This window comes from Sus scrofa, chromosome 17 (genome assembly GCF_000003025.6).
Source record: "Sus scrofa isolate TJ Tabasco breed Duroc chromosome 17, Sscrofa11.1, whole genome shotgun sequence".
Classification (NCBI taxonomy): Eukaryota; Metazoa; Chordata; class Mammalia; order Artiodactyla; family Suidae; genus Sus; species Sus scrofa.
Genome location: NC_010459.5, coordinates 32,738,538 through 32,751,923, shown reverse-complemented (window position 1 = coordinate 32,751,923; position 13,386 = coordinate 32,738,538). Strand labels below are relative to the sequence as shown.

The window sequence follows — 13,386 nt, the reverse complement described above, 5'->3', positions numbered from 1 at the left end:
AAAAGTAGCATCATATGTTATCTCTAGTCTCAGCATCACTTGTGAAAAACCTTGTTAAAAAAAAATCAGAATCTTAGCTTTTCTCCCGGTTTGTGCTTGGTCTTGTTCTTCCTCTCTACATACAGATTTGAAAATCTCAAAGTAAAGACTTTACTCTTCATGGTATCCAGGCAAAAAAGAGATTATCTCAAATTCAAATGGTATGTGTAAAAGCCATTATTCTTGTGCAGAATGTACCACCTTAATTGATTTCGCTTACATAGGTAAATTCTTAGCCATACTTTAAATTACATAGATTTAAAAAAAAATTGAATCAAAATTCACATAGCATAAAATTAACCATTTTAAAATATACAATTCATTGACATTTAGAATATTCACAGCACTGTACAGCCAAGGTCTCTAGTTTCAAAACAGTTTTATCACCCTGAAAGGAAACATTGTACCCATTAAATACTCACTCCCCATTCCTCCCTACCCCCAGCTTCTGGCAACCAACCGCTAATCTGCATTTGTCTTCCCGGATTTGCCGGTTCTGGATATTTCATATAAATTGAATCATAGAGTATTTGGTCTGTTGTCTGGCTTCTTTCATTTAGCGTAACATTTTTGAGGTCTGTTCATATTGTGGCACAGATCAGTACTTTATTCCTTTTTAAGGCTGAATAATATTTTGTTGTATTTGTGGACCATGTTTTGTTTACCCACCCATCTAGCAATGGATCTTTAGATTGTTTCTACCTTTAGGCTATTGTGAATATTGGCTTCTGTGAACATTCATGTATAAGATTTTGTTTGAATACCTGTTTTCAGGTTTTTTGTACATACACCTAGTTGTGGAATCACTAGGTTGTAAAGTAATTCTCTCTTTGACTTTTTGAGGAACCACCAAAATGTTCCCCATAGTGGCCACATCATTTTACATTACCACCAGCAATGTATGACGTGTCTCAATGAAGTAGTATCTCATTGTGTTTTTTATTTGCACTTGGGTGACAACTAATGATGTTGAACATTTTTCCATGTGCTTGTTGGCCCATTTGTATATCTTCTTTTGGGAGAAATGTATAGGCCAATCCTTTGCTCATTTTTTTAATTGGAGGAGAGAGTCTTTTCGTTGCTGAGTTTCGAGAGTTCTTTGTATATTCTGTTTACTAGATTCTTATCACATATGGAATTTGCAGGTATATTCTTTCTGTAGGTTGTCTTTTTACCTTCTTGGTAGTGCCCTTTGGTGTGCAACATTTTAAAATTTTAATGAAGTCCACTTTATATTTTCTTTTGTTTGTGTTTTTGGTGTCATATTTAGATAAGATTTTTAGGAATTCATTTCCAAATTCAAATCATGAAGACTTACCCCTTTGCTTTCTTCTAAGAGTTTACAGTTCTATCCTTAAATTTAAGTCATTGATTTTTTTTAAAAAAAAATTAAGGCATAGGTGTTCCTATTGTGGGGCAGCAGAAACTAATCCAACTGGGAACCATGAGGTTGTAGGTTCAATCCCTGGCTGTGCTCGGTGGGTTAAGGATCTGGCGTTGCTGTGAGCTGTGGTGTAAGTCACAGATGTGGCTTGGATCCTGCATTGCTGTGGCTGTGGTATAGGCTGGCAGCTGTAGCTCCGATTCAGCCCCTAGCCTGGGAACCTCCATAGCCTGGGGTGCAGCCCTAAAAAGCAGAAAAAAAAAAAAAAATTAAGGCATAGCTGATTTGCAGTGTGTTAATTTCTGCTATACAGCATAGTGATTCAGTTATACGTGTATATACATTCTTTTTAATATTCTCTTGTATTATTTATCTCAGTATATTAAATATACTGTGCTATAAATATATAGTAGGACGTTGTTGTTTTTGTCATTGATTTGTTTTGAATTAGTTTTCATATACAGTGTGAGGTAAGAGTTCAACTTTATTATTTTGCATGTGGCTATCCAGTTTTCCCAGTACCATTTATTGCAGAGCCTATTATTTCCCCTTCCATTGAATCTTAGCACTCTTGTCAAAAAATCAGTGGACCAAAGGTGTATGTGTTTATTTTTGGATTCTCAGTATTATTCCTTTGATCTTTATCTCCTTATACTCCTACCACGCTGTTTTAATTACTGTAGCTTTGTAGTAGGTTTGTAATAAGTTTTGAAATTGGGAAGTATGAGTCCTTTAATTCTTTTTCAAGATTTGGGGGTCCTTTGCAATTCCATATTAATTTTAGAATCACCTTTTTTATATCTCTACTGTTGGGATTTAAATAGGGATTACATTATCTCTCTAGATTGCTTTGAGGAGTGTTGCTATCTTAACAGTATTAAGTATCTTAACAATATTAAGTCCTGTAATCCCTGAACACAAGCTGTCTTTCCATTTATTTAGGTCATCTTTATTTCAGCAATGTATCTTGCATCTTTGCTGTACTTATTAGTCATAACAATTGGTGTGTGGATTTTTTAGAATTTTCCATGAAGAGAGATAGTTTTACTTCTTCCTTTCTACTTCCAGTGGACCTTTGAATACCCTTTCTTTCTTTCTTCCTTTTTTTTTAAATGGCCTCACCTGTGGTGTGTGGAGGTTCCCAGGCTAGGGGTCAAGTTGCAGCTACAGCTGTGGCCTAATCCACAGCCACATCAACACTGAATCAGAACCACATCTGTGACCTGTGCTGCAGCTTATGCCAACACCAGATCCTTAACCCACTGAGTGAGGCCAGGGATTGAACCTGCATCCTCATGGAGACAGCACTGGGTCCTTAACTCACTGAACCACAGTGGGAACCCCTTATTTTTCTTTTTCTTGCCTAAGGCTCTGGCAAAAACTCCCAGTATGTTGATGATTGGCAGCAGCAAAATTGGGCATTCATGTTTTATTCCTGATATTAGCTGTGGGTTTTTCATAATTCCCTTTATCATATTGAGGAAGTTCCCTTCTGTTTCTAGTTTGCTGAGTGTTTTTGTCATGAAAAGGGTGTTTGATTTTTGTCACTTTTTTTGCATTAGTTAAGATGATCATATATATTTTCCTTTTATTATGATGATGTATGACATTGATATTTATAGACTTTTAAAATTCTTATTGAAATATAGTTGGTATTCAGCTTTGTATTAAATTCTACTGTACAGCAAACTGACTCAGTTATACATACATATATTGTTTTTCCTCTTCTTTTCTATTATAGTTTGTCACAGGATATCGAATATAGGTGCCTGTGCTACACAGTAGGACCCTGTGGTTTATCCATCCTATATAAACTAGTTTGCATTCGCTAATCCCAAATTTGGAATCCTTCCCTCCCTCAGCTCCCTCCCCCTTGGCAACCACAGGTCTGTTCTCTATGTCTATGAGCCTGTTTCTGTTATATAGATATATTCAATTGTGATACACAGTTTTAAATAGTAATTAATTAGTTGTTAGCTTGCCTTTTTCCTATCTTTTTTCACTGTACATAGGGTTTATTATGAATGACTATTCTGCAAGATTGTCCTCAGGATATCAAATATTAAATGACATTATCTTCTTAAAATCAACTTCATTAAGGAAGAGTCAGGATTTAAAACATGAGAAAGATCCAACAAGAGGGAGATTTTTCTGTTGCTGTCTGTAAAATTCTAAGGGTCTATGTGGCAAGGACTGCAGATTGCCTCTGTCATCTGAGAATGGCCCTTATGAGACAGGAAGGAAGAGGGCAAGGCACAACTGTTGTTGTAACAAGACTGACACAGCCACTGAGGACAAAAACTAGTTAGAACCAACTTGGCCCAAGGTGGCAGAAGGTTAGACTTCCGGTGGACCTTGAGCCTCCTTATATGTTTGTAATACATTAACATATAAATGACACACCCACCAGCGCCTTCACAATTCTGAAGCTGGCATAAAAGGCCTAGCCTGGAACTCCCTGCCTTTTCCCCAAGATAGTTGGAATAATCCTCCCACTTAGCCTATGAAATTACCCAGCTCATAAAAACTAACCACCCCCACAGTTTGCAGCCACTCTCACCTTCTGAGACATCAGCATTCTGCCTATGGAATGTGTATCCTGCAAGGCCACTCTCACCTTCTGAGATGGCCCACACTCTGTGGAGTGTGTTTCTTCCCAGATAAATCTGCTTGCACACTACATGGCTTGCTTCTAAATTCTTCCCTACGTGAAGCTAAGGACCCTCACTTGGCAGCCTGTCCCCAGGGATGCGACCTGAGATGTCAGCTTCTACAGCCCTTGGATGAGAAGTAGCAAAGAAACATAGTCCTGCAATTACAAGGAACTGAATTCTGCCACAACCATGTGAACTTGGAAGAGGATCTTGAGCTCTAGATGAGAACTCAGCATGGCATAAATCTTGAGTTTATCCTGTGAGATCCTAAGCAGAAAAATCCAACTCTGATGTGTCTGGACTTCTGACCTATAACTTTGTGGTAATTTGCTATTCCTTTGGCAGTTTTCTCTGCTTTCTTTTTCTTTCTTTTTTTTTAGAATTTTCTTTTTCTTTTCTTTTTTCCAAGGCCGCACCTGTGGCATATGAAAGTTCCCAGGCTAGGGGCGGAATCAGAGCTACAACTGCCGGCCTAAGCCACAGCCACAGCAGTGCGGGATCCGAGCCACATCTGCAACCTATACCACAGCTTATGGCAACGCTGGATCCTTAACCCACTGAGCGAGGCCAGGGATTAAACCCATGTCCTCAAGGATAGTCAGGTACATTACCGCTGAGCCACAGTAGGAACTCCAGTTTTCTCTACTTTCTTGAGAACGTAGCTAAACTTTTCAAAGGATGTAAGCATTTATCCAGTATTTTTAGATTTTTGTAGCAGGAGAGTTTTAGCAGATTTTCTAGACTGCTATTATTGGAAAATTAAAAAAGATAATTGTGTGTTTTAATGGTTGAGTTTCATATACAGAAATATTGGGTGTCAGCCAAAGTGTAAAATTACTTTATTCATTTCTTAATTTCCAGTTTTAAATGGCAGCTTCCTCTTTTTTAAAAAAAAAAAAGAGATCAGGAGCCTGATTTTCCTGTCTGTTTCCTGAGGAAGCAAAAAGGCAGAAACTTGGTGAATAGCGAGACTAGTGGTTGCTATAGTAAGCATGGGACTTCCTGGCAGTGACTCTATTAACAGTAGGAAATGGAACCATGGTAGTAGTGTTCCTCTAATTTGCCATAAGATTTTGTTTCCCATCTTTAGGGTAAGAAGTTCTGCTATATCAAGGAATTGGCTCTTCCAGTTTATTTTATTTATTCAGTCAGACAGTGATTAGAAAGCCTCACGGACTGTGTACATTGCATGATACTTAGGAGTTTTGTAATTATGTGACAATTATGACACATTTCAAACAAGGCTCAAAAACTTGCATGTATGTCCTTCGGAAGGAAGCCCTTTTCCTCCGGTGGCTACTGACATATGTTGATTATAGACTGTATTCAACCAGATGGTGAGAACATAGAATCAGACATACTTGGGTTTGAGTCTCAGTCTTGTGGCCTACCAGTTGTTTGACAGTGGATAAGTTATTTAACTGCTCTGTGCCACAGTTTTTTCATCTGCAAAATGAAGTGATAGGGATGGAGCAGGATAGTTGTAGTTAGAAGTCTCAATAGGAGAGCATAGACAGAGAGGGAAACCTAGGGAACTTTGGGGGATAACCGCAAGTTAATAATTGCTCAAGAAAGCCATCAGAATGAAGCAAGTTTAGTTAATAAAAGCATGAGATATGCCTCAGGTTATTAAGTGAAAGATAAAATGAGGCCTGCCTTCAAGTTCAGCAAGACAATGACCAAGGACCAGAGATGAAAGGAAAGATGACATTCCAAAATAGGAGACCCTTGTTATATAGCAACCTGAGATAATTCCATGTATTTTAGCGTATGTTACTGCCCTTCTGCTGATTTGAATAAGCAGTATGACGGTCCTAGTTTGACCTCATAGGGTCAAATACTCTGTTACTGGATACAAAGGAGGAGCTAATGATGTAAGCCTAACCTCTACTCGAAGAAAGAGGAAGAGGTGGTTTTTCCCACTCCCCAGTTCCCTTACAATATAAAATGTAGCTCACCTATCCTAGGGGCAGAGCCTCCTTGCTAGCCTGTTTGCATCTCTCACCAGTGTCTTATCTTAATAAATCTATTTCTTGCCTATCACTTTGTCTCCACTGAATTCCTTCTGCATTGAAGTAAAAGAACCTGAACCTCAGTAAGTCCAGACACCGGGTGAGTGATTCTAAATTAAAAACCATGGGTTCAAGTCCCAATCTTTTGGCTGGGTTTGACTCCTGGCCCGTGGGTTCCAGTCCCAGTCTGGGTTTAGGCTAGGTTCAATTCATAAGTGTTGTCAGTTTCAGAAGCATCTATTTTCTGTGCTTGTTTTAATACATTAAACAGTGTACATTATACACTTGACACAGTGCCTGACATACGTATACTAAGCATTAATAAATGGTTATTGGAGTTCCCACTGTGGCACAATGGGATTGGCAGTATCTTGGGAGTGCTGAGTTGCAGGTTTGATCCCCAGCCTGGCAGAGTGGGTTAAGGATCTGGTGTTGCTTGCAGCTGTGGCTTAGGTCAAGACTGTGGCTCAGATCTGATCCCTGGCTCGGGAACTCCACATGCCAAGGGGCAGCCAAAGATAAGCAAAAAATTTTTAAAGGGTAATTATTCTGCCTTTTTTTGGGGGGGGGCATACCTGTGGCATATGGAAGTTTCCAGTCTGGGGGGTCGAATCGAAGCTACAGCTGCCAGCCTATGCCACAGCCATAGCAACTTGGGACCCGAGCCGAGTCTGTGACCTACACTGCAGTTCATGACACCACCAGATCCTTAACCCACTGAGAGAGGCCAGGGATCGAATCCACATCCTCATGGATACTAATTGGGCTCATTACTGCTGAGCCACAGTGGGAATGTCCAAAAGTTATTATTTTGATCCTTGGTGTGATGCTATTTTTTTTGACGTGTCTGGTTATTTCTTTAAAAAAAATCTTTTTTTAAAGTATGCCTGGTTTTTCCTTCTTTATTAGTTGACTTTCAAGATGTGATTATACTTAAAGGTGCCATTTAGAAAGGAGAAGTGTGTAAAAGGCATAAAGACTACTCCTAGACCCAGCTCTAGTGCTCATCAGCCACTGTATTGGCATCTCAAATTGACTGTTTCAAAAATCCATACAACAATTGGCAAACTGGTCTGCTGACAATGTTTGCAGAGCCCACAAACTAAGAATTGTTTTTACATCTTTAAATGGTTGGGGGAAAAAAAAAGCAAATCAAAAGATTTGATCGAAAACAACCCCTGGAGTTCCTGTTGTGGCTCAGTGGTAACAAATCTGACTAGTATCCATTAGGAACTTCCATATGCTGCAGGTGTGGCCCTAAAAAGCAAAAGAAGAAAGAAAAAACCGCACAACCCAAAACAAAAATCAACCCCCAAAACCCCAAACACACCCTGCTGGGACACTTTCCACCCCCACCCTCTGAGATTATGATGTCCTTGGGCTGGGGATGGTGGGGGAGTGGGTTCCTAACCCACTGTACCATAGCAGAAACGCCCTACCTGACTTTTTAGTTCCTTAGTACCTGGCCTTGTGCTTTTTGGCTTATTTATGACTCACCTCTCTGTGAATTTGAGCACATTGTATATAAAATATATTAATTTACCCTACTGTAAGGCTATTTCCTCAGGAGCAAAATTTCGTGTAGAGTGTGTGTGTGTGTGTGTGTGTGTGTGTGTGTCTGTGTGTCTTTTTAGGGCCTCACCTGTGGCATACACAAGTTCCCGAGCTGGGGTCGAATCGGAGCTGCAGCTGCAGCAATGCAGGATCTGAGCTGTGTCTTCGACCTACACCACAGCTCACAGCAGTGCCAGTCCTTAAGCAGCTGACTGAAGCCAGGGATTGAACCCGCATCCTCATGGATGCTAGTTGGGTTTGTAACCTGCTGAGACATAGTGGGAGCTCCATAGTCTTCTTTTTTTTGTTTGTTTTTTGGTTTTGCTTTTTAGGGCCACACCTGTGGCATACGGAGGTTCCCAAGCTAGGGGTCCAGTTGGAGCTACCTACAGCTGCCTGCCTACACCACAGCCACAGCGACATCAGATCTGAGCCACATCTGCGACCTACACCACAGCTCATGGCAACGCTGGATCCTTAACCTGCTGAGCAAGGCCAGGTATCGAACCCTCAACCCCATGGTTCCTAGTCAGATTTGTTTCCTCTGCTCCATGATGGGAACTCCTCCACAGTCTTCTTTTAATGTTTTTTATTATGCACAAGTAATATATGATTAAAGAGTACTCGGATAGTACGTAGTTCCCACCATTGTCAACGTTTTGTTTATGGGGAGTCTTATTTTTCCCCAATGGTTTTTGTTCCTCTATCAGTGTAAGTAGTACACTTAATATGTGCAGTTGGGTTCTCCAGGAATCAGATCGAGATGAGTAGGGAGAAAGGATTAGGTTGGGCATGGAAAGCCATCAGATTCACCTGACAAAATTTCTGCCAGCCCAGGTTGCCTGATAGAGGAATATCTCACTGGTCAGAAAGGGCCTCTTCTTTGTACCATACCTTGCCCAGTCATTGGCTGGGGGCAGTCTTGAGGAAAGGATGCCCTCTCTTTGAAGGTGGATTCTAAAGAGTTTAATAGCCAGGAGCTGTCAGCTGACCACACTTTTTGCAACTAGACATCAAGTCCCTTATTGAAGGGGGATCTGAGCAGTCTGTCTTTGTGTCTGCCAGGACACAAAATGTTCTCACATCCATTAGGATGGCTACCATCAAACAAACAAATTAGAAGACATATGTTGGTGAAGGTGTCAGGAAATTTTGAACTCTGTACACTGTTGGTGGGAATGTAAAGTGGTATAGCAGCTGTGGAAAACAGTATGGAGTTTCTTCAAAAAAATTAAACATAAAATTACTGTATGACCTGCAGTTCTGCTTCTAATATATGCCCAAAAGAATTGAAGGCATCTTAAAGAGATTTTTGTACGCCAGTGTTCATTAGCAGCATTATTCACAGTAGCTAAAATGTGGGAACAACCCAAGAATCCATCAGCAGATGCATGACTAAGCAAAATGTGGTATACACACACAGTGGGGTAACACTGAGCCTTGGGAGATTCTGCAGTATGCTTCAGCATGGATGAGCCTTGAGGGCATTATGTGAAGTGAAATAAGCTAGCAACAGATATTGTATGATTCCACTTATATGAGGTATGTGGACTGGTCAGAATCACAGAAACAAAAGAATGGTGGTTGCCAGGGACTTTGAGGGAGGGAAGCTTGGGGAGTTATTGTTTAAAGATATGGAATTTCAGTTTTACAAGATGAAAAGAATTTTGGAGATGGATAGTTGTGGCGGCATAACAACGTGAATATAGTTAATACCACTGAACTGTGTGTTTAAAAATGGTTAAGGTAAAATAAAAATTAAAAAAAATTTTGCTATATATGTTTTAACACAAAAAAGGTATAAAAAATTGATTCTCAATTTTCATGTGTAACATAAGTGGGTTATTTTGTAATCTTCTAAACTTTTTAGATCGATACGTAATGTTCTCACATGTGCTTACTTTATGTATCCATTCCTTAGGTTTCTAAATTTTCTGTATTAGTAAAAGTACAGCAATGAATATCTTTCTGTGAAGGTTTTTTTTTTTTTTTTTTTTTTTTTTTTTTTATATATTGTGTTTAGAATTGTTCTCTTTGAATAGGCTCCCCAAAGTAGATTGAAGACTCTAAACATTTCTTTTCTTTTCCGTGTGTGTGTGTGTGTGTGTTGAGTATGAACATTCTTAAGGCAAGGGCATGTTCATGAAGGCATGTTGAAATCTTCTTTACAGTGTCAGTGGAAGTTACAAGCAGCCTGTACCATCGGATCCTCAACAGCTTTGGATCTTGTTTTCTTAATTTTGGCTGATGTGTAACTGAAAAATGAAGTCTCTTTGTTTCTTGCCTGCATCCTTTATGGTCTTTGATAGATTGTGAATTGAAGGATTTGGTTAACTTAGTCCAAAGGAATGAAGATGATAATGATAATAAGGTCTCCAGAATCAGATTGATCAGGTTCAAAACCTGGCTCTGCTACTTACCTCTTTGTGACCTGGGACAAGTCTCTGCATCTGTTTATTCATCTGAATAACAAGGATAATGGTAGCATCTGCCTTATAGGGATGTTGAGGCTTAAATGAGGTAGAACACATTAAAACACTTAGTATGATCTCTGGCTCATTGCATGTACTTATATGTTCGGTATTATTTCAAAATAAATGTGATTATTTTAGTATTTTAAGATTTAGAACATTAAATTCAGACTGTAGTCTTTTTCCAGCAGAGAAAACTGATTGATAGATTTGGCCTGGGTCTCTTAGCTAATGGGTTGCAGAGCTTGGAGCTAAAGATGGGTCTTTGACCAATGTAGGGGTTTTCAGTCTTGGCCTTTGTGGATAATTCTTTGTTATGGAAGGGGCCGTCCTGAGCTTTGTTAGACAGTCAAAACTGTCTTCATACATTGTCACATGTCACCTGGGGGGAGCCTTATGGTACTTAACAACCCTGTAGTGGTGTAGTTCAGGTTTGGGGATTAGGGAGAAGTGCTCCATCCTGCCTTCACAGGAAGGACATCTTATTAGAGTGTACTCCTCTCCCCCAGAATAACCAGTGGTATTTAAATAGGACTGTTTCGTCTTTCTAAAGGTTTTCTTTCTTTAGTTGCAGGTGGCGGAACCGAAAAAAGTTATTTATGAATTCCAATGAGTGGAGATGGATGATGCAGTTCAAATAACTAAGGTAAGAGAAATAAAACCTGAGCTGCAAGGAGACTGTCACCCAAGTTAGTGTCCTCACACAGTACAGCTAAAGTCGTCTTCTCTCCTTCTCCATTTTATCTCCAAGCTATAAGAGTAGTTCATTTTTTATGATTAAAAATGTTATAATCATTTAAGATAATGATTCTCAACCTGGTCATGAATCAGAATCACTTAAAGAGCTTTAAGATATAAAAGGCCAGAGCTGTGCCCTGCTGTCCTGCCCTTTTTGGATTAAAGTTTCTGTGTGTAGAACATGGGTGATCCTGCTATGGATCCTTGTTGAAGGCCTGTTGCACTGAGAGATTCAGAGCATACAGTACTCAGTCTGTGTAGCATTAAGCAACAACTTGCATTATTAAGGAAAAACCGGTTTTCATCATTCAACTTTCCCATTGCTCTGAGTTTTAAGTGGCAGTGTAAACCAGCACTACAGCTTCAGAAAACTTTTGAATATTTTCTACAAAGCTAAACATACATCTGTCTAATAACCGAGAAATTCCACTCCTGGGTATTTACCTTTGAGAAATGAAAACATATGTCTACATAAAGACTTGCATGTGAATATTCACTGTAGCTTTTTCTAGTAGCAGGAAAAAAGGGGAAACAGTCAAATATCAAATGTAAGAACAGGTGAAAAGATAAATAACCAGTGATATATTCATACAGTGGAATTCTACTCGACAGTAGAAAGGAGTGAACTACTGCACAGGAACATGGGTGAATCTTACAAGTATAAGTTTGAGTGAAAGAAATCAGTCACAAAAAATAGTGGATATAGTTCAGTTGCCAGAAGCTATGATGATAGAAGTCAGACCAGTGGTTCCTCTGGCAGAAGGAGGAAGTATGAGAGAGCAGCATTGAAAGGGTTTAGAGGAGTTCCTGTCGTGGCTCAGTGGTAACGAACCCAACTGGTATCCATGAGGACGAGGGTTTGATCCCTGGCCTTGCTCAGTGGGTTAAGGATCAGGCGTTGCCATGAGCTGTGGTGTAGTCGAAGATGCAGCTTGAATCCAGTTGCTGTGGCTGCGGCATAAGCTGGCGGCTGCAGCTCCATTTCAACCCCTGGTCTGAGAACCTCCATATGCCGTGGGTGTGGCCCTAAAAAGAAAAAAAAGAAAAAGAAAAGGTTTTACAGACATTCCCACTGTGGAACGGTGGGTTTAAGAATCCAGTTACAGTGGCTCAGGTCACTGTAGAGTTGTGGGGTTGATCCCTGGCCTGGCATAGTGGGTTAAAGGATCCACTGTTGGGGCAGTCGTGGCTAGGATCCCAGGCAGATTCAGTCCTTGGCCAGGGAACTTCCATATGCCACAGTTGCAGCCATAAAATTTAAAAAAAGAAAGAAAGTAAAGGCATATGGAGTTCCAGGCCAGGAATCAGATCCAAGCCACAGTTGCAACCTACGCAACAGTTGTGGCAACACCAGATCCTTTAATCCACTGTCCAAGCCAGGGATTGAACCTGCATCCTGGTGCTGCAAAGATGTCACCTATCCCATTGTGACACAGCAGAAACTCCTTGAGTTTTTTAAAAGTACATTTGATGGGCAAAATTAAAAATTATAATAGTGCCTTGTGGCTCTCAACGTGCACGGAGAAAATACTTAAGACAAGTGTATCGTAAAGGGGTAAGGTAAAAGGACCTTAAAGATAGTAAGGTTTCTACTTTCCACTTAAAGTAGTAAAAGGTTGATTATTAGTAGACTGTGATAATCCCTATTTTAATCTCTAGAACAATCACAATAAAAAAAAACTATGCAGGAGTTCCCATTGTGGCTCAGTGGGTTAAGAACCAGACCAGCGTCCATGAGGATGCAAGTTCAATCCCTGGCCTCAATCAGTGGGTTAAGGATCCAGTATTGCTGCAGACTGTAGCGTAAGGTCAGATACGCCTAAGATGTAGTGTTGCTGGATCTGATTCCTGGCCCGGAACTCCATATGCTGCAGGGTGGCAGAGAGACAGAAAACAAAGTCAGGAAGAAAAGAATTGCTTAGTTAGTGTATATGTATATATTCAGTACATGTATAGCATATACATGTGCATGGACTCTTTCTGCTGCTTGTTATTCCTGATGTTTGGAGGGTTCCTTCTGTTATCATTTACTTCCTATCTGAAGAAATTCCTTTAGCCATTCTTTCAGGGTTATTTTGTTGATAATGCATTCTTTTCTTTTCTCCTTTTTTTTTTTTGGACACACCTACAGCATGTGGAAATTCCTGGGTCAGGGATCGAACTTGCACCATATCAGTGACCCAAGCAACTGCAGTGACAATTCTAAATCCTTAACATGCGTCACCACAAGGGAGCTTTGACACGTTATTTCCTCATCTTCCAGTGTCTTTATTTTACCTCCATTACTGAAGATATTTTTACTCTAAGTAATATTTTGGCTTGATCATTTCTTTAAGCATTTGAAAAATATTGTATACTTTCTTATGGCTTCCATGGTTCCTAATGGAAAAATAGGCTGTCCTTCAAATTGTGGTTCTTTTAGAAGTAGTGTATCATTTTTCTCTAACTGCTTTTCAGGACTTTTGGCTTTAGTTTTCAGCAGTTTGAATGTTTTTATCCTTAATTACATTTTGGAAGTTTTCAGCCTTTATTTA

General features: G+C 39.8%; 1 protein-coding gene across 3 annotated transcripts in view; it reads left to right on the top strand.

Moving 5' to 3' along the window:
* The window catches only part of PTPRA (protein tyrosine phosphatase, receptor type A), a 158,617-nt gene that overhangs the window by 45,187 nt on the left and 100,044 nt on the right, over positions 1-13,386 (top strand). For 2 of the 3 annotated variants that reach the window (XM_005672777.3, NM_001244485.1), the window contains 1 exon segment: positions 10,683-10,760. In XM_005672777.3, the coding sequence (XP_005672834.1) occupies positions 10,734-10,760 (27 nt within the window). In that variant the 5' untranslated portion in view covers positions 10,683-10,733. 3 annotated transcript variants of the gene reach the window in all.